At 36.4% G+C, this 21,281-nt stretch overlaps 1 protein-coding gene across 1 annotated transcript in view; it reads left to right on the forward strand.

Moving 5' to 3' along the window:
• The window catches only part of LOC134741064 (trissin receptor), a 121,035-nt gene that overhangs the window by 79,252 nt on the left and 20,502 nt on the right, over positions 1-21,281 (forward strand). The window contains exons 4-6 of the mRNA XM_063673826.1: positions 10,882-11,026; positions 13,187-13,346; positions 13,912-14,109. Of these exons, the coding sequence (XP_063529896.1) occupies positions 10,882-11,026; positions 13,187-13,346; positions 13,912-14,109 (503 nt within the window). The remainder of the gene's footprint in view (positions 1-10,881; positions 11,027-13,186; positions 13,347-13,911; positions 14,110-21,281) is intronic.

Below are 21,281 nucleotides of genomic sequence, written 5' to 3' on the forward strand. Positions count from 1 at the left end.
TTGTAGAATCACTCGTGCGTCTGTCTGTCTGTCTGTCCGTCTGTCACAGCCTATTTTCTCTGAAATACTGGACCAATTAAGTTGAAATTTGTACCGAAATATGTAACGTAAATAAATACATGGGGCACACTTTTGGGGGTAGGTAAATGAAAAATAAAAAAAATTAAGTTTTTCAAACTATATCGTGTTACATATCACATTAAATAGATCATTGTAAGAATCTCAATTTTTTTTTATAATTTTAGAATAAATAGTAGAAGTTATTCAAGAAAATAGGCAAAAAAATTACCATTCCCCCTTTATCTCCAAAATAGGGTCTAAAATTTTGAAAAAAAATACACGAAATAGTTCGTTACCTATACGAAATGACACGAAAACCTATTAGAAATGTGCAGTCAAGCATGAATCGGACTTAATTACATAGTTTTTGGTCCCCTACGGGTTTTTTAAAGACATTTCACTCACGTTTCACATAAAAAAATACATTGTTAAAAATTGTGTAATGTACGGAACCCTTGGAACGCGAGTCCGACTCGCAATTGTTTTTTTATTAATTTTATTGTTAAAGGATAATGCATACTATTTTGTTGCTATTTCGTCCCGTCACTTAGACAGCTACATAGGCACAAAAAAGTAGGTAGGTATCCTACTTACAAAAACACAATTTACTAGCACGCTTAATTTGATGTGGAACCATGATAAAATAAGATAGAAGTATAACAATATAACGCGATAACGCGTAAATTCAATTGCTATGGTTTTATAGTGATCTAAAAGGATGAAGAGAAATATAGAAGTAAGACAATTTATAAAGTATGAACAGAAGAGCACAAACATGAAATCGTAATACGAGGAGAAGGTAACAAGGTAGTAAACAGCTAAAGAGGCATGTGCTTAAGTCGGTCTCTCGTGGTTTACATTTACAGTAAAGTTGGACGTGCAGGGTGGCGCTAAATTCATTAAATACCCGTGCACAGCAATATACATACCAGTTATATTTAAGTCGGTTACCGTAGTTTATGGACATTGGACACGGACCTGTGTAACTCTAGGGGTGTCACTCATTAAACGTATCACCGGGTGTCAGTCTAAATTCTAAATTCGGAGTGCCAGCGATAGAAAATTTGTCTAAAATTACAGTGTGACAATTTGCGCTCCCAGGTGTTGACAGTGTTGTAAACAGGCTGTTTGGTTTGGTTGGTTGTTTGGTAGTTTTGCACCTAGCTTTAAGCGAGTGATCGCTGAGGTATTTTTGATAATTTATAGCCTAAGACGAAATTTTATAACGTTTTTATTAAAATCTACTTAAGACTTTTTAGATAAGTTGTTAATAGTATTATACCCCAATTATGTTTATTTTTTTTCCTTATTTCAGATATAAATTTGTCAAGCAATGTGCATGAGCGTTACCTTAAAAGAAAGAGTGTAATAAACGGGCATGTTTCTTGAAAAGTATTCGATCATGTGGAAATTTTTCTTTTATTGTGGCACAGTAAAATACGCCGTTACAACCCAGTAAAATACGAGTTTTAATCATTTTGAATGCCTCCATTTAGTTTTTGTACCAGAATAGATGGTGAATTTATGTTCAATTTGGTCCGAACTATCCGAAAAAAAGATTTAACAATTTTAAGACATATTTAACATTTTATTACACAGGCCGTGCCAACACCCCTCGTTCCGTGGTGCTAGAGAGTCGTGAAAAGCTCGGATATTGAGAGCACTCTATCCAGAGTTTCGGTGTGGGGCCGGCACAATTTCGTCCGATTCAACCCCACTAAGTCACAAGTTTGCGCGTTTACCGCTAAGAAAACCCCAATGTACTGTGGTCCCACAGTTCGAAGGCATAGCCCTTATTCCGTCAAATTCCGTACCCACCGGAAGGGAAGGCTGCGCTGTCATCCAAAAAACTCGGTGTGCTCAATAAAGCGAGGCGATACTTTACTCCGGGGCAAAGACTGCTGCTATATAGATCGCAAGTCAGACCCCATATGGAGTATTGCTGTCACCTTTTGGGCAGGAGCACCTGGATGCCAGCTTGGACCCTTCGACTCAGTCTAAAGGCGCGCTGTACGAATCATCGACGATCCCAAACTCACAAGCGGCATTGAACCTTTAAGTCTAAGGAGAGACTTTACCTCCTTGTGTGTGTTCTACCGCTTGTACAATGGGCTGTGCTCTGAAGAATTGTTTGACATGATGCCACTGCCTACGGCCGCTTTGTATCACCGCACCGCTCGCCGTCGGCAGGGTGTTCATCCTCACACCCTAGAACCTAAATGGTCGTGTACTGTGCGGTTTAAGAGGAATTTTCTCCCGCAGACGCTTCTGTTATGGAATGAGCTCCCTGCCGAGGATTTCCTAAGGGGCTAGGGAAGGGGTATGGGGTTCTACAAAAAAGTAGTGTACAGATTTTAAAGGGTCGGCAACGCGCATGTAATATCTCTGGTGTTGCAGGCGTCTATAGGCTACGGTGACTGTTTACCATCAGGTGGGCCGTATGCTTGTTCCCCAACGACGTGGTATATATATGTACCTATATATATATAATATATATATATATTCTTTTTTTATATTTTTATTCATTTTCATTTTTAGTTTTAATCCTGTGTCGAAAAAGATAGCAGTAACTTTATTGCGACTACAAAATTGACTATGCCAATACACTAATTACTTTGCTAATACTATCTAATTCTGGGTATTTTTCTATAATTTTGTATTTTTTTTAATTACCAATTTTCGTCTTAAATATAATTATGTAATATAGCCCAACATATTCAAAAATGCCACAGCTATCACCCCCTTGCCCCTAGCTACCAAATACCCTAAAAAAAACGTTTTTTTGTTTAACTCCATTAATTTAGGCCATACCTATGCATTTTTAATATTGGTTGTTCATTAGCATAAATAGTAGGTACGAGGGCTGATTGAAAAGTTCGCGGCCTAAGTCTAAGCCTAACAAATTCAAAGATTTTTTAAATATTTTACTCTATGTAGTCTTTTCCAAGGTCAATGCACTAGTTCTAATTTAATAGCATCTGAGTCCTAAGGCTATTACACCATTTTTGAAGATGTTTACCTCCAAACCTTCAAAATACATGGCCAAACCTTCCACCTCAGCCAGAACCTCGGCGTCGTGTGAAAATTTCTTACCACTCATATGTTATTTTTAATAGTACGAAACATGTGAAAGTCCGATGGTGCTAAATCGGGTGAATGGGGTGGGTGGTGCAATATTTAAAACCCACAGAGTTGTCACGTCTGCGTGCGCGCATAACACTAGTGAAAGAGACCTTCCTTTGTCAATAGGCTATTTACCTTCAATCCTCGAGTAAACGGCGTAAGAGTTTGCAATAATAGTCTGAGTTTACGTCCTTCTCAGGATATTCAACCACTATTACTGCTTTTGCATCCCAAAAAACTGACGCCCTGATGTTATTGGCCGATAAAATAGCCATTCCTTTTTTTTAAGGCGGATTTACAGCATGAATCCACTCCTTCAATTACTGTTTGGCTTCTGGCGTGTTGTAGACATTGTAGTGGGATCCAGGTGGAATCACGTCTCTTCCACAGTAAATAATCTTGTCAAAAAGTATTGAGGATCTGCTTCTTACAGGTCTAGGTTGTTATGAAGATATTTAATTACAGCAAGTTGTTGCATATTTTCAATTATTAAGAATCTGTCTACACGTAACTTTATTAGACCGGCCGTATTTTTTTTAAATAATGACGCCAACTGAAAATTCGCAGGATGACAGCTTGACAGCAAATAATGACAGTTGAAAATGGCATAAGACAAATGTTTAAAAAATCTTTTTTTATTGGCCAGGTCGCGAACTTAACACTTCCACTGCGTGTGCTATCAAAATTGTTGCAGACTTATTTTGGCCTAACTCTAACTAAAAATAGAAAAAATAAACACAATAAACTTAAAAAAAAAGCAAAAACCGAGTTCTATACTTTATTTGCATGCATATTTATATTTTACCTACATGCATATTTTACCTACGACCCTCATTTATGTGATTGAATGCATATATTATTCTATTTCATAATTTATTATTAATACATATTCGTTAAGTACTTGAATAAAAAAAAACCGGCCAAGTGCGAGTTGGACTCGCGCACGAAGGGTTCCGTACCATTACGCAAAAAACGGCAAAAAATCACGTTTGTTGTATGGGAGCCCCCCTTAATTATTTATTTTATTCTGTTTTTAATATTTGTTGTTATAGCGGCAACAGAAATACATTATCTGAAAATTTCAACTGTCATCCATCACGGTTCATGAGATACCACCTGGTGACAGACCGACAGACAGACAGAGAACGAAGTCTTAGTAATAGGGTCCCGTTTTTACCCTTTGGGTACGGAACCCTAAAAATGGAGACGCATGGATTTAAAATCAATTTTTTTTTTTCATATCGGATGATTGGCCAGTTCATGATATGATAAATACGGCATCAATTCTATTTGGTTAGTAAATTTAAGTTAGTGTAAATACGAATACAAGTTTATGAGTAGGTACTACCTACCTACTACTATAGGTACGACGCACGATATTCAATAATTAATAAATGAAACATAACATGAACAACAGGGGTAGGTACTTATTCTAATTTGAATTAGGTATTAGAATAATTATATATTAATCTAATTTATCTTATTTGAAATTAGAATACCTACGCCTGATGGAATTAATAAGTAATATACTTATATCGATAGAAATCAATACAAATAAAATATAGAGATTATATTGTTTCGATTCGCTTTATTTTATTTGCATTACAATTTCTAGCAACGGAAACTAATATTAAACATAGATATAATTATGTTACTTCTATGTTCATACCAAGTTTCATGTTTTTTGTAACTTCGATTGAATATAGCGGCATCTTTGTTCGTCTGACTTAAAGCACAGACTGTGCAAGTGTTATTTTAAACGTCAAACTTCTATCCAATTATGACGTTTAAAATAATACTTGCAGTGGTTGCACTATCAAAATCGCTGCAGAGTTAGCTTGGTCTGATTCTAAACAAGTAAACAAATAAAAAAATTAAGTAATTGACGTTAAACTTACCTTGAAACAAACTTCGTTTAGTAACAAAATATAAGACCTACGTGTCCTATCTGTATGGGTCACATTTCAAAATTTATGATTTTCAAACAAAATGTTCACACGCAAAAGAATATAAAATAAATAATTTTGGTTTGTTTTAGTTAATATTTTGTATACTTACCGATGATACGTTAAGCCACTATCTTTTTTCTTCACAGTGGATTGATTTTTACGTTTTTAAGGCGCATCACGGCATTATCGCGTTTGATTGACACACAGGCGAATGGTAAAGAGCGTTGACGAGTGACAAAAATCTGTCAAAACGATTTTCTGCCGCCCAGCATCAACGCATGGAGCAAAATACATGTCTGTGATGGTTCAATACGAAATAATAGTTCAATGGTGAGAGGCAATAAAATTGTGAGTGCATGGTTCCAAATAATACGTGTACCTACGTAATACTATAAACGGGAAACGAGTATAATTTTTCAAAGGCTTCATTTAAGGGCAGGTGTTAACGACTGAATTGTGTCCGGACGCGTGTCATACCAACAATAACATTGTCATTCGTTATTTTTATTGCCTATAAAATGTAAATTTTACTACATTTTACCCAGTGATGTATTTTATAATGAATGTGGAGACGTTTTTAAATAAATGTACTGTGTACACCACAAATTAGGAGGGTCAATCTGTACAGGAAAGTTGTTGTGAGGAACAGGTCGTTGCTTTAATTGGAAAAGTAAAAATGCCGCATCGAATTGCCGTTTCAAAGGAATGTGCAACATTTATTTGTGCCTCTAACCGAATCGTGGCTTTTCTGTTACCTTTGATAGCAGTTCTTTAGCAAACAGAAACTGTCTAGGTGATTATCCCAGTTAATTTTCCTTAGTTTCAGTCTATGCCTAGTTATTTTCTGTATTCCACTACCTAATCTCAGCATTACTTTGATTTATATTTAGTAGGTACTTAGGATAATAAAAAAAACACATGTAAGCAACATTTCGGTTACATGCATGCCGTGTTTGCCTGTAATTGGGTAAATACTCAAGCAATCTTATTTTATAACTCGTCATTTATATGTATTTTTTGTAGGGTGTTATTTAATCGATCTGCAAAATATTCCTATTTTAATGAACAATAATATATATTTGGTCAGCCAAAATGTGTATTTGATCAGCAACTTAGGTTAGCAAGTATTTCGAAATCAGTTCGCAATTAATGTCATAACGAGCTGCTCTAAATTGATTTGGTTGTCAAATTAATTATTTGATCGGCAGTAAGCGATCCACCATTAATCAAATTTTGTTAAGCAGTCAGTGGGTAAGCGGATTACTTATTTCATTTTGGATTACAAATTAACTGATCCGCAAAAATTAGTTCTAACCTAACCTACTTTTCTAGTAGCAGTTGGTTTCCGTAAAAATATACCTACATTTGGTCAGCCAAAATGTATAATTGGTCAGCAACTTAAGGTAAGCAAGTATTTCTAAACCAGTTCGCAATTGATGTCACACTTAACTGCTCAAAATGGATTTGGTTGGCAAATTAATTATTTGATCGGCAGTAAGTGATCCACCATTAATCAAATTTTGTTAAGCAATTAGTGGCTAAGCGGATTATTTCATTTTGGATTACAAATTAACTGATCCGCAAAACTTGGTTAGCGGAAAAACCATTTGAAAGAAGTCGGCAAATGTCTAACCAACCTAACCTACCCCCTTTGCTGATCAGCTGATATTTTAAACAAAAAATCAATGCAGAACAAAAACTTTCTGCCCACTAACTGTTCTTTGTTTTCTAGTAGCAGTTGGTTTCTGTTTTTTTTAGGGGGGGAAAAATGCAATTACGCATACCACTCGGACGCGGGGACGATCGACTCCTTGTTTTGGGCTGGTGGGACCCCAAGTCTACCCACTAAACAACCCCCCCGTCTGTCGCCTCGGTGCTGTAAGGCGGGGCCACGGGAACACTAAGTGCACACTACCGTGACCTCGCAGCGGCCGGCTGCTAAGCCCCATCTCCGGGAAATTGATTTCCCAACCGGCATTTGGGGCGTGCCTACTTTTTTTTTTGACACACCCTTCGCCTCGAGGACCTAGTTTTAGTTAGATGGCAGTCGTCCCCGTGACTGCCACCCCTAGGCCCTCGTTAAGGCGGCAGGCGGCGGTCATGGGCGACCCGCCTCCGCCCTGCTCTTTTGTGCCGCAGCGGGTGAGCTTCCGCAGCCTTTTCCCGCGCGCGCTCCGCTGCTTCCTTTTGGGTCATGACCACCTCGCAGAAGGTGGTCATAGCTTTCCAGCATCGTTTATTTTCTGTCATTGCCTTTACGACGGTCGGCAATGACAGATCAGGCCCGATCATCGCAACCAAGTTATTGCGCGGCGCCACCCGACTTGGGCATTCCGCCAGCGTGTGCTGCGCTGTGTCTTCTGCACTGTTGCAGTGGTGACACGCTGGCGTTGGCTCCCGTTTGGCCTTCTCGCACAAGTATTTGCCAAAACACCCATGGCCCGAGAGTACTTGTGCGAGGTGGAAAGACACCACACCGTGTTGTCTACCGATCCATTCTTCGAGGACAGGCTGGATCGCGCCGACTGTCCAGTGACCGGCGCATGGATTCTCAAGCCTCTCACCCCAGTTTCGGAGAACGGTGACCTGAGCATTTGTCCGCCAGCGTTTCACTTCTTCAAGCATAGGCTCCGTCTCTCTCGCTCGTGATTCCGCAATCCGTCTATACATTTCCGCCAGGGCTTTTGCCTCCAGATCCCAGGGCGGGGTGCCGGCCAAGGCGCATGCTGCATCACTGGAGATGGTGCGATACCCTCTAATGGCCCTTATCGCCATGATCCTTTGAGGTCTTCGTAGAAGGGTTTGATTTTCGGTGCTAAGGGCATCTACCCAGATGGGTGCACCGTACAGGGCCATCGCCCTCACTACCATCGTGTATAGACGGCGGCATCCTACATTTGGCCCTCCCACGTTTGGTAGGAGTCGGCTAAGCGCACCGGCTGCTCCTAGAAGCCTAGGAGTCAGGCGCTTAAAGTGCTCCTTGAAGTTCCACCGGCTGTCGAGGACGAGTCCCAGATATTTCATCGTCGACCCAACGCCGATGGGAACTCCACTCACCACAAGTTGAGCGCCAGCTGGAGGTGCTTTTCAACACAGTTCTTACCTAATCTAACCCACTCTTTTAGTAGCAGTTGGTTTCTGTAAAGGTCGCAGTTCCTAACCTAACACCTAACTCACTTTTCTAGTAGCAGTAGGTTTCTGTAAAGGTCGCAGTTTTAACCTAACCTAACCCACTTTTCTAGTAGCAGTTCGTTTTTGTAAAGGTCGCAGTTCTAACCTAAGTTAGGTTACCTAACCCACTTTCCTAGTAACAGTAGGTTTCTGTAAAGGTCGCAATTCTAACCTAACCCTACCCACTTTTCTAGTAGCAGTTGGTGTCAAACAAGTGCCTAATCATCGAATGAAATGCACGCACACGATTGGCTGCTCGTGTCACGTGGACTGAATTGATTTCGCTCCGCCTGCAACTCTGCCGATTTTTCAAATCAAACGTAATCCACCTTATTATATCAGATTACCATTCCTTTAATATGCATACGTCTCAATTAAACTGCAGACATATTTTTTCTACCAACCAATTTTTAAATCTTTCTGTCCAAATAATAATTTTGCAAGTCAACTATTTATTAAGCAGATCGATATTGGTTATAATGTTGACCGTTTGTGAATTATTTGCTGAACAAGAGTTGTAGCTCGATTTATATTTTTTGATGATTTGTATGCTGTCCAAATGACTTAATGGCTATTTTTTTGCAGATCAGTTTTAAAAATTGTAATTGTAAACTTTAGTCTCAGGAATGATAGGAGAATATGTACACTACCCACGCAAAGCTGGGCCGTTATTAACTACCTACCTACATTAAAAGCCAAACGGTCATATCATAATTTACGGTTGGACAATTTTATACTATAAGTTTGCCGATAAGTTCTCAATTTATCGACGTCCTATAAATGTCATGATCGATCCCCTATATTAATAATGTATGCTGACACTAACAACCAATAAATATTACGACGTAATACTTTTACTGGAAGGTTTAACGTAATTACCGTACGCCTGTGCAATATTAGTTTTGTATTGACTTTGTTATCATCGTGGCTTGTTAAGTTTATCATAATTTTGTGCGCCGTAGTAAGTTTTCTGGTCTTATACAGGAAAATGGTTATTTGTTATAGGCACAAGAAGACAAAGTTGTTGTTAAAATGCCCGAGCAAGCGAAATGTACCAAAATTGAACCACGAATGTAAAGTGGTTCGAATAGTAGAACCTTGAGTGTTGCAAGGGTTGCAAGGCACGAGTGAAACAAGCCATTTTTTTCTACAACAATGCCAGGAAAATATTAAGTGTAAACTACAACAAATGAAATCTAAATGAACGCTATTAAATATTTGTCTTTTAAAATAATCACTTAAAAGTCAATCCCACCAGCCAACATGAGGAAACAACTCAAAATTTCCATCAACAAAACGTTGCCGTTGCCACTGGTGGTTAAAATGCAAATTTTCCATAATTTTCTTGAAATACAAAGAAAGCCTGTACGAGCAGGATGGTGAAAAATAAATCATTGTATTAATAATTCATAGTATGATTCCGAGTTAATTCGGTTTAAATAAATCTATATATAACATCCTTACTGACAGACTGACTGACAATCAACGCCCAGCTCAAACCATTTGACCTGAAAGCTGAATTTTTCACAGTGGGCAATCTCTAAGAAGCGATTTTGCAAATTTCAACCCCAGAGCGGGTTAAAAGTTTGTATGCTGTCAAATGATTAACCGATTTGCAATTTTTTGCTGTAACGTAGAATTACAACAACCAAAATATCTACGTGAACAGAGTTGCAGGCAACAGCTAGTATTAATATATAGGTAGAACTTATGTCTTAAAATTAAAAATAATATGGTGCGACATAAAATAGTAGAAATTAAATAAAAGGGAACTAAAATATTTCCATACTAAATTGTTGCCATGCATTTTACGTCAAAAATGTGACAGTTACGTAGGAAGTGCATTATTTATTTTCTACAATTTCTTGTCGGTCTACTCAAATCGGTCTACGGACCTCGGAATAATCGGTAAACATACGTTAAAAAATTAGCCACAATCAAATCTTATTAGAAAGGAAGTCAGTCAAAAAGGCATCCAAATTTCTAAGCTGTGCATTAAAATGCTACCACTTTTTTTACCCTGTTAGAATTCGCGTTAAAGTTATTACATTATTTACAGCAGTAAAAAAAAATAGAACAGTAAACAATTATGTATGTAACTGTAATAAAAAAATGCAAATTTGCGTCCAATAGAAGGCTATAATATGTCCTCAGCTGGCTTCACTCGATAGCGATTACTTAGCGTTTAGTTATCGATCGCTCAGCGCAAATAGACATTAAACTGCGCACTACGTAAGATAGTGATTCACTTGAAAAATAATTTCAGTTCAGAAGAACGTTGTCGTTTCTACTTAATCGTAGTAGTTTTTTCATTAATTTCGAACCAGTTACAGTACCTGTTAATTAAGTAACTTAAAATGTAATATTCGTAATTGTAATCACATTGCCTGCACACACAACACATTTTTTTAATATGCAACATGCTCGCTCGAATGCTCTTGAATTAAATATAAAGCTTGATAAAATATGTGCTTCAGCGCGGATTCAGTACGAATTTGTTATCATACTACGTATCGTAGGATTAGTTGGATATGATGTTATGTTTTGTAAGTAATTAACGATTTATTTTGTTTTCCAGGAAACCTGTTAGTAATCCTTGTGGTGACTTTGTCAAGGCGGTTGAGGTCCATCACGAACTTTTTTTTGGCGAATCTGGCTGTCGCAGATTTATGTGTGGGAGTGTTCTGTGTCTTCCAAAATCTGACGATATATCTCATACCTAGGTAAGTATAAAGATGTGAACAAAATATACCTACGTTTAAATACAGCATATAATGCGTTATAATATTATAATCTATTAATTATACGTTTAGCCAAGCCAAAAACCTTTTTACATTGTTTTAATCAGTCGGATGTCGGGACTAGTGAACACAGCAAATCACTCAGGATTGCTTTATTTTTCATCCTCACTGCCTTTACGGTACGATATGATTATTTCTTACACACGGCATGTTAATTACTTTTATAAAACTTAAATTATAAGAAATAATAAAACCCATATTATCATAGGCCACTACTGGCATACAAAACACAACAATTTGCTGAGCATACCCGAACTTGTTGTAAACCGATCTGACCTCTCTCGAATTTTATTCCTACTCATTTTCTCGTGACGAATTTATGTTTTGCCACGTAATTGACGTAATACACAGGCGGAAATATCTAATATGTCATGAATGAATTATTGATGTGCATGAATTATTTAACCGTATAATGGATTTTGAAAGCAGGTGTAATAAATTAGTCCATTTCAATCGATAGCACATACACCTTCTCACTTTTTAACAGACTATAGCAAAAATAACAGAAAAGTCAAATAATCAGAATAGACTCATTGATACTCAGAATTTATACACACTTTGTTGTAACTACTGTGCTAAAGCCAAAGAAACGAAAGTTATGTTTTGGACCTGTATATACGTATTAGGGTTCTATTATCGTCCCTTCTTATTACTAAACGGCTAAGGTTTCGATGAATGATGTTTCTCTCTCATTTTAACGGTTATCACAATTGCATCCTCTACTCCTCAGTTAACCGGAGTTATAACTCTTCTTTCCGATAGTTCATTTATTTAAGTCTTAATTAGTATAATAGTAATAGTAGGTACAAGCTTTTGCCCGCGACTTCGTCTGCGTGGAATTAGTAATTTGGGTACCTTAATTTTTAACCAAATCTGCTTTTAAACCCATCCTTCTTTTAACCCCCAAATTGGTCCACTCTATAAATTTCCACCCCATTTTTACACCCTTAAGGGATGATTTCGCATATAAAAATTATTCTTTATCCTTCCCCACAGCTCAAACTATCCCCATACCTGGTTTCATCTAAATCGGTTCAGCGGTTATTGATTCCCCATACAAATTTCCATCCCCCTTTTCACCCCCTGAGGGGTAAGTTCTGGGATAAAAAGTATCCTATGTCCTTCCTCGGGACTCAAACTATCTATATACCAAATTTCAACTAAATCGATTCAGCGGTTTAAGCGCGAAGAGGTAAAAGACAGACCAAAACCTTTTTTTTTGGGTGCTAGTACTAGTGTAAGACAAAGATAGTATGTTTCTCTCTATGTTTGAAATGAGACAGTCTTTTGACAAACTATATAACGATTTATTTATATAACAAATAAATATATATTTTATATCGTGTACAATACTTTTTGTACGTAATAAATGTGTAATGGCAAAATAAAATAAAATCTTTGAAAATCCAAACTCTTTGGTGTGGACTTATCGATTACGGTCAGAATTAAATTTAAAAAAGCTGGAAAAGTAAAAAGCACTAGTAACTAGCAAAACCCAACTTTGCGAACGCTAAACAGCTACGTAAAGAAGCACTGTTTGAGCAACTGTATATTAAAAAATAAATTTTCTAGCTGTCAGAACTCAGAGTAAGGTATTTGTACTTAGTATTTGTAACCTGGTATTTAATCATAGTGACGCATTACATGATTTTATTTCGTTATCTTTCGCATCGAATGATGGTCCCTATGACAGTTAATTTTTGTATGGAGTAGCTGTCACGTAAACGTATGTATTTTTTTGAAGTTTAGCACATTAATTAACTTGGCATGTAACTTTTAGGAAATAACACGGTAAAACATATTTCCTATTTTTTTTTTAATTAAACCTTAACCAAAAAATACTTGTAGGAACTATAGGAACTGTAATAGGATAGGAATTATCATTCGACAAATTAAAATCATAGGTCATTATGATTAAATACCAGGTTACAAATACTAAGTACAACTTATTTTGACAACTCAAATTTATTGATTTATTTGCAAACATTACTAACTGACGTGCTCGTAAAATGCCTCCTCGGGTGCGGTGAATGTAATATGCCTTGTCACATAACCTTATTCATAACTTTTACTTTTTTTCAGCTGGGTATTTGGAGATTTTTTGTGCAAAATGTACCAGTTTGTGCATTCGCTAAGTTACACGGCATCTATATTTATCTTGGTTGTAATATGCACTGAACGATATTTTGCTATCATACACCCTATAACGTGCAAGCAAATTCTCACGTCTACCAGACTTAGGGTAAGATTAGTTACTTTCGTATTCAATTACCTATAACAAGTTTTCTGGAGAGCTTCTTTTTATTTTCCATTTACAGTATAAGAAATATAGATGGAGTAAAATTAATTATCTTTAGGTTTACCCAGACTAGCTATAGTCGAGGTAATATCAGGTGAACTTTTTTTGCCCTACCAGCCCATGCCAAACACTTCTCGATATCTGTGAAGTAAATAAGTAATGAAAAATAACTCTTGCGTTGTTATTTTTCATTACTTATTTACTTAAGTCAAGTATACATTTAAAATTCCGGTTTGAACATATTTAAGTGTAAGAGGGATAAGTTTTATAAGTTTCCAAGGAATTAGCCTAGTCAGATATCATCTTTCCGTAACTATTAAATGAAGTAAGGAGGCCGCTCGGGAAACTTCACAAGTCTGAGTCTGACTGTTCCTAACCTTGATATGGACCTTACCAAATTGACATGGATCTAACCAGGCCATAAGATTACATATATTTAAACCACGTCAGCTTTACTTTAGGACCTATATTTAGCCAATAATAAGCTATCTATATAATTTTTTGGCAGATGGTTATCATGGGCGTATGGATAACTAGTGCAGCATACAGCGCACCAAAGTTTATTTGGGTTGAAACAATAACGTACAACCTCGACAATGGGCACATGGAGACAATATGCATACAGCATCTAAAGAAATACAACTCGGAGATATTCGATTTGGTGAATTTCGGATTCCTGTACGTGACGCCATTATGTGTAATGACGGTAAGTGGCAACACGTTCTTATTGTGAGTGACATCTTTATGTTTCGCTTACCTAATATAGCTATATAAATTTGCTAGAGTGGTCCGTATATAAGTAGGGGTTAAATTCTGGACACGTTATAACTGTATCTAAATTGGATGAATGAAAATAATGTTGATTTTAATTCGTACCTACTTACTTACGTACTCGTACTTATTTATGATATATTATTATCTAACGATATGTTTAAGGCCGCGACGAATATTCAAATTAAAGGTCTGTCCCCATTTTGCAACGCATAAAATTGGATTGCTTATCTTGTAAGGTTTATACTTAAAACCTGACTGTATTTGAAATAAAAAAAGAAGAAAAAAACAAATGGACGGATCGAATGAAATAGATTTGAATAAATGAATATGTGGATTGGATAACAAGTGAAATTTCCTTATCTATATTGGTAAATTTCGTTTTGCTCTCGTCTCTCTTACATCGGCGATAGTACCCCAATTATAATTTAAAACAAAGTATTAAAAACTGTCCCAGGTATATCAACAAAAAGGATTGTGTAATAAATAACAAAGGCTGTAAAATTCATAGCTTAAAGCAATATGTATAATGGTTGCCGCATTCTAAGCCGTACGAAACACCGCGTCGCACAATCTCGTCCAGTGGACGCGCTGGCACTTACAAAAACAGGAATTTAAAACATCCACATATTTAAAATGGTTTCACTGATATTTCTGGTAATTTTACAATACCAAATGACTTTTCGCGTTTCTGTCTAATCAGAAACAATTTAATTAATCTTATATAGGTATACACTCTAAAAAATTAGGACCGACAAAGAGCAGTTTTCTCTTAGCTGACGTTAAGTTAATTACAACGATTACGATCTTATATAAATCAAAGAAAGCTGATGATTACTTGAAACAATAAATTTATCTGTGATTGAAAGTGATTGAAATTTAAAGTAGGTATTGATTAATCCTAACAATTGTATACCTTGCATTTGTTATTAACTTTGTTGGCATAATTTATGTAACGTAGGTTGATTCAATAAATATAGCGCTTAGTTGATCTGTCTAGGATCAATTAGTTAGCATAATTGTTTTTTCATGTAAAAATTGAACAAGATCTTAGTTGGCTCAGTTACATGGCAATAGTAAGAGCAATCAGAATTTCCTTATTTGATGTGTCTATGTCCTTGTTAGGCTCGTATGGAATCAATATGCTTCGAAGTCGTAATCAAGATGCTTGATTACGACTATCAAAATATTCATAGGGTCAACCAATTTATTTTTAGTGTAACCAACCTCAAGTATAACAAACATCATAATAATATATCTTCATACTCTGGGGGCACGGTAGAGCCCCCGCCAAGATGAGATAAGCAAAGTGCAAAGGCACTACCTACCTTTTCTCGAAGCGTTTCGTCGTTGTTTTGAATAACTTGGGTTTGGATTATACCAGATCTAGATAAAAAAAATTCTCGGGACATGGTATCAATAGTGGACTTATTAAACATAAATAAAAAAAATCAATTAAATAATAGCTCTTATACTTTATTCATATCTAAAAACCCCGATTTCGTTACTGACTCACGAAAGCTGAAATTTGGTATGTAAGCTAGGTACACAAACAACAAAAAAATCTTAAGGGCCTGTTTCACAATGTCCAAGCAAAGTATTTAATAGTTAATTAACAAATAAATTAACTGCCAGATAAAACTACATTCAGTTGTAAAGGTACTTATCTACCAGTTAAGCTTATTTGAAGATTGTGAAACGCCAAAGATGACTTTATTCGTCAGATAAGTGGCAAGTAACTTATTCAGGACTTTACTTGGACATTGTGAAACAGGCCCTAAAACATGGAACTTTTACCCCCCAACCCAACCCCCTTAAACTAGAAGATGGAAGTTTGCATGAGACGCAAGTTTTATTTCAATGGTCTGAAAACATTGATACCTCAAGGGACTCCTTGTTAGTAATAAATAATGAAATACATATTTCAGAAGCTTTTGTAAATGTAGAGGCTCTAGTAGATAATGGCAATGACGATAAACACTAACACATATACACACATATTTTAGCGCTGTTCTTAATAAATATTATGCCTTTCAGGGTTTCGTACCAAAAAGGTGGTTCCGAACAAAAAACCCTTATGGTGCGACTCCGTCCGTCCATCTGTCTGTCACGTCTTTTCTTTCTATAAAATATGAATCGTCATATCTCTCAAAAAAGTATGAATCATGGAAAAATATTGATCTATAGATGCCGGGTGTAGGTTTAATACAAGTAATTCAATATTTGTATAATCAAAGAGAATATAATAAGATAGAGCGGTACTGTCATAGTAAATTTTGTAACCACTGTAAATTCACTGCCATCTATCGACATACTTTAAAACTAAAAATGAAGATTTATAAAAATACGATAAAATGTATTTAAACATGGATAAATAATTTTTTTATTTGCATTAATATTTTGACCCATGTTCTTTCACTGATATGCGTTAAAATTATAAATAACAAACAAACCGTCAACGCCCTCTATACGAGAGTAGGCCAAAACTAGTGGCGCCATCTGATCGAGAATCAAATTTTCGCTATTTTCGAGGCACGATTCTTCCTTAGACTGTATCCATCTATTACGGAGTTATATCTATCTTTGGTATAATAGACAACTGTAAAATGTTTTTTTTTTTTAATGTTTGTTACTCCATAACTCCGTAATTTCTGGACCGATTTTGAAAATTCTTTTTTTGATTGTAAGTATATACATACAGATTGGTCCCGTTTTTGTCAAAAAGCAGTTCTGATGATGGGATCCATGAGGAATCGAGGGAACTCCTCAAATGTTAAAGGCATACATATAGTGATTTTAGTATTTTCACCAACAAATCAAGCAAATGTAATTTAAAAAAGTGACATTTGATGAAGTGAAACTGCTGATGATGATCAGAACGGAACTCTTCAATGACGCATAGTTCACGTTTGGCGATTTGTCCTCTTCATTATGTTTGTTAAGCAAGTTAGGTTTTCAAGAAACATTTTTGTCAAGCTCGAGTTCTGATGATGGGATCCATGAGGAATCGAGGGAACTCCTCAAATGTGAAAGGCATACATATAGTGATTTTTGTATTTTTATAAACAAATCCAGCACTTCCATTTTAAAAAGTGACATTTGATGAAGTGGAACTGCTGATGATGATCAGAACGGAACTCTTCAATGACGCATAGTTCACGTTTGGCGATTTGTCCTCTTCGTTATGTTTGTTAAGCAAGTTAGGTTTTCAAGAAACATTTTTGTCAAGCTCGAGTTCTGATGATGGGATCCATGAGGAATCGAGGGTCCTCAAATGTGAAAGGCATACATATAGTGATTTTTGTATTTTTATAAACAAATCCAGCACTTCCATATTAAAAAGTGACATTTGATGAAGTGGAACTGCTGATGATGATCAGAACGGAACTCTTCAATGACGCATAGTTCACGTTTGGCGATTTGTCCTCTTCGTTATGTTTGTTAAGCAAGTTAGGTTTTCAAAAAACATTTTTGTCAAGCTCGAGTTCTGATGATGCGGTCCATGAGGAATCGAGGGAACTCCTCAAATGTGAATGGCATATATATAGTGATATTTGTTTTTTTATCAACAAATCCAGCATTTACATTTTAAAAAGTGACATTTGATGAATGCCAGAAAGAAATGACAGAATTCTGCTGATAATGATCAGAAGGGAACTCTTCAATGACACATAGTTTACGTTTGGCGATTTGTTCTCTTCCTTATGGACCCAGACCTAAACGACGACCCGGACTCGGACCCGGACCCGGGTCTGAACATGGACCCCAACTCGGACCCGGACCCGGACCGAACTCTGACCCAAACTTGGACCCGGACAGCCGGACACGGACCCGGACTCTGATCCGGACCCGGAAAAGCTACTAGAAAAGTGGGTTAGGTGGGTGGTTGGGTTTTGAACTGCGATTCTCACAGAACAGAACTGCTATCAGAAAAGTAGGTTAGGTTAAATCTGTGACCCTTACAGAAACGAAATGCTATCAGAAAAGTAGGTTAGGTTAGGTTAGAACTGCGACCCTTACAGAAACGAAATGCTACTAGAAAAGTGGGTGGTTTTACCTCCTTTTCTACATTATTAGGCAAAAGATGCTGTCTTTTTCATATCATTGTCTGAGAGTGCACCATCAACAATAAGTGAACTTTCAGCGGCATCCCCCATTGAAGTCGGTTTTTTTTTTTCTTAAAAAATATCGTATTCTAATCTTGATCCAATAATACTATTTACGGCATGTTGCTACCATGAGTTTGAAAATGTAAAAAACTATGGCAGTTATTCAAGAGATAAGGATTGCCTTGCAACAGACTTGTTCTTGTTTATTTATTTAATTTATTTAATCTTTATTGCACAAAAGCAAAATACAATCGTACAAAAGGCGGACTTAATGCTATGAGGCATTCTCTACCAGTCAACCTTCGGGCAAAGCAGATAATTTGTAGGCGGTGCAACATAGTGATTACATATATACAAGTATAGTTAAATAATGGATAGGCATAGACATACATACATATATCTGTATATATAATATTCATATAAATACATACAATATACATACATATTCATATTCATATTCATATATTTTATTGGTAATAAATAATTACATGTCAAAATAATGTAAATACAATTGTAAATAACATTCTTAGTTTAAGGTCCTATTGCTTAAAAATAATTCTTTATGGTCATAGAACGCCTGCTCTATAAGCCATTTTTTAAGTTTAGCTTTAAATATTGCTGCACTATGTGCAGCGATGATTTCACCCGGGAGGTGGTTATAGATCTTGCGACCCATGACGTGTGTGAGCTTTCCTGACTTACATACAAATACATAAGATATCAGATGAAACTTTCAAAACAGAAACACTAAGAATTCATCGTTCTGCCAGCAAAGTACTCACGTAAGGATTTTTTTAATGCAAATCTATTCGGACACTGTCTAATTTTAACTTGTTCTGCTGCTATTACCTCTAAGAAGCCGCAGAAAGTTTACTTATTGTTTACGATGTAGGTTTTTACGGTACGACCTCGCAACGTTATACGACGTCGCAACATGACACGACGTCGCATCGTGCCACGACACGACATCCATATACCCAAACCAAAAAAAGAAAAATAAAAAAATATTGGCATAAACAACTTCCAAAAAGAAGTGAAACTCTACACCTTAGTCAAAATGTGTGGCTTGGCCGTTTCGTTACCGTCACATGAGCGTAAGGTGAAAATTTATTCGCTGTTCATTACTTTTCTGTTATACAATAGTTCTTGTAGTAACGAGACGGCCAAGCCACATATAGGTATATTATTTTGACTAAGGTGTAGTTTGTGAAATTAGGGCTTGTAGAGTGGAGGCGTGCAGAGTTAGAAGCAGGGGGGCGAAACTTAAATATTTAATAGTTTTAATATAATTGAATTTATATGAACATAAAATAATCGTTTTTATTAACAACAACTAACTAAATAGTTTCGCCAAGTGTCCTACGTGAAACGAAAAGTTAAAAAAGACAGTAACCGTCAAACTTTAAATAAAAAATTTATTATTATAAAAAAAAACAAAAAACCCGACTGCACACTAAAAAGAGGAAAACAAGCCCCACAATAAATATTGTTTAATCAAATGATAAAACCAAGCTATGGAATACCGTTTAAACAATATACAAAATGCACTATGAAATGTGTATGGAATCGATAGTTAAATAAATAAAAATTCTAAATACTAACTAAATAATTATAATTCATAAATGCTGATGGTAAGTATCGCAGGCGGGGACCAACACAGGGTTACTTATAGTCATTTTGGTTGTTGGTTGTTAAGTTCACTATTTAACAGAATGTTACTTAGGTAGGTATTTTCGTTGGTGGCGGTCAAGTTGGTCGCCGCCTGCAATACTTACCATCAACATTTATAAATTATAATTATTTAGTTATAATTTTCGCTTCGAACAAGGAAGTATCGAAAAAATCGCTTAGAAAAGTCGACCGTCAACGACGTGTGCCCTCATGTCATGCGTGTGCGTGTGCCCGCATTCGGGTTGTAGACTCGAGAATATCCCCCTCCGTACCGCACCGCGCGCCACAAGGCAGGCCACGCCCTTCTTTGCCCGCTACCAGACCGCTACGCGAGAGGTGCGCGGGAGTTACAAAACAAGTTATTTGCTCATTGCTTGCTGACGCGTGGGTGGCTTGCGTTTACGAAGAATTAACATGTTCCTGTAGGAATTTCGGGGTAAAATGTATCCTATGATACTCCCGTAATCAAGATGAATCTAATGATACCTCATATATCAAAATATCAAATTACTTCAAAGTGAATGTAAAGAAAATATTATCTCTGTATCCCGTAGGACTTTCGGGATAATGTATCCTATGACACTCCCGTGATCAAGACGAATCTAACGATACCTCATACATCAAAATCCATCAAGCCGTTTAGGCTACAGGAGGCCACAAAGAAACAGACATACATACATACACTCGAAAAACATTACCCTCCTCCTTTGGCAGTCGGGTAAAAATAAACAGAAAATTTAAAAATTTTGAATTTTAATCAATAATTTAAAGTATAATCAATTAATCACTATAAATTGTTGAAAATGAGTGCGCCTGGAAGAAAGAAATGATATTGCCTTTTTGACTGCGAATTAAAACAAAATTACTCCTTATTTTTTTATTTATTGTTTGAGGTGTATTCATTTTTCACGTGTTTGCTTTGCAATAAGGTGAAAGAATGAAAACCTCATTATAGTATTATTACTGTAAGCGGTCAAGGAAAACAGCGCTATAGTTTTTATTAGTATGCATGTGTGCCACGCACACATACGTAAATGTTAGTGTATCAAGAAAACGCTAGGGGCGTTTGTATCGACAATTTTTGACATTTACTCGCGAGTTGGCTCTCTTTTACTATACATATATTATTATACTCTTGGTTAGAAGCTTAGCTCTACGAGATCTGACTTTTTGACAGTGCGAGCCATGTGGTCTCGTCTTGGCAACATTTCACATGATAATATTTTTGGCGGGATACATATATCAATATCAGAAATAAATTGAATCCAAAATACTGATTTACACTGGTTCTTTTGAATCTTAGATCACAAAAAAATAAGAAGAGTAA

This window comes from Cydia strobilella, chromosome 4, assembly GCF_947568885.1.
Source record: "Cydia strobilella chromosome 4, ilCydStro3.1, whole genome shotgun sequence".
Classification (NCBI taxonomy): domain Eukaryota; kingdom Metazoa; phylum Arthropoda; class Insecta; order Lepidoptera; family Tortricidae; genus Cydia; species Cydia strobilella.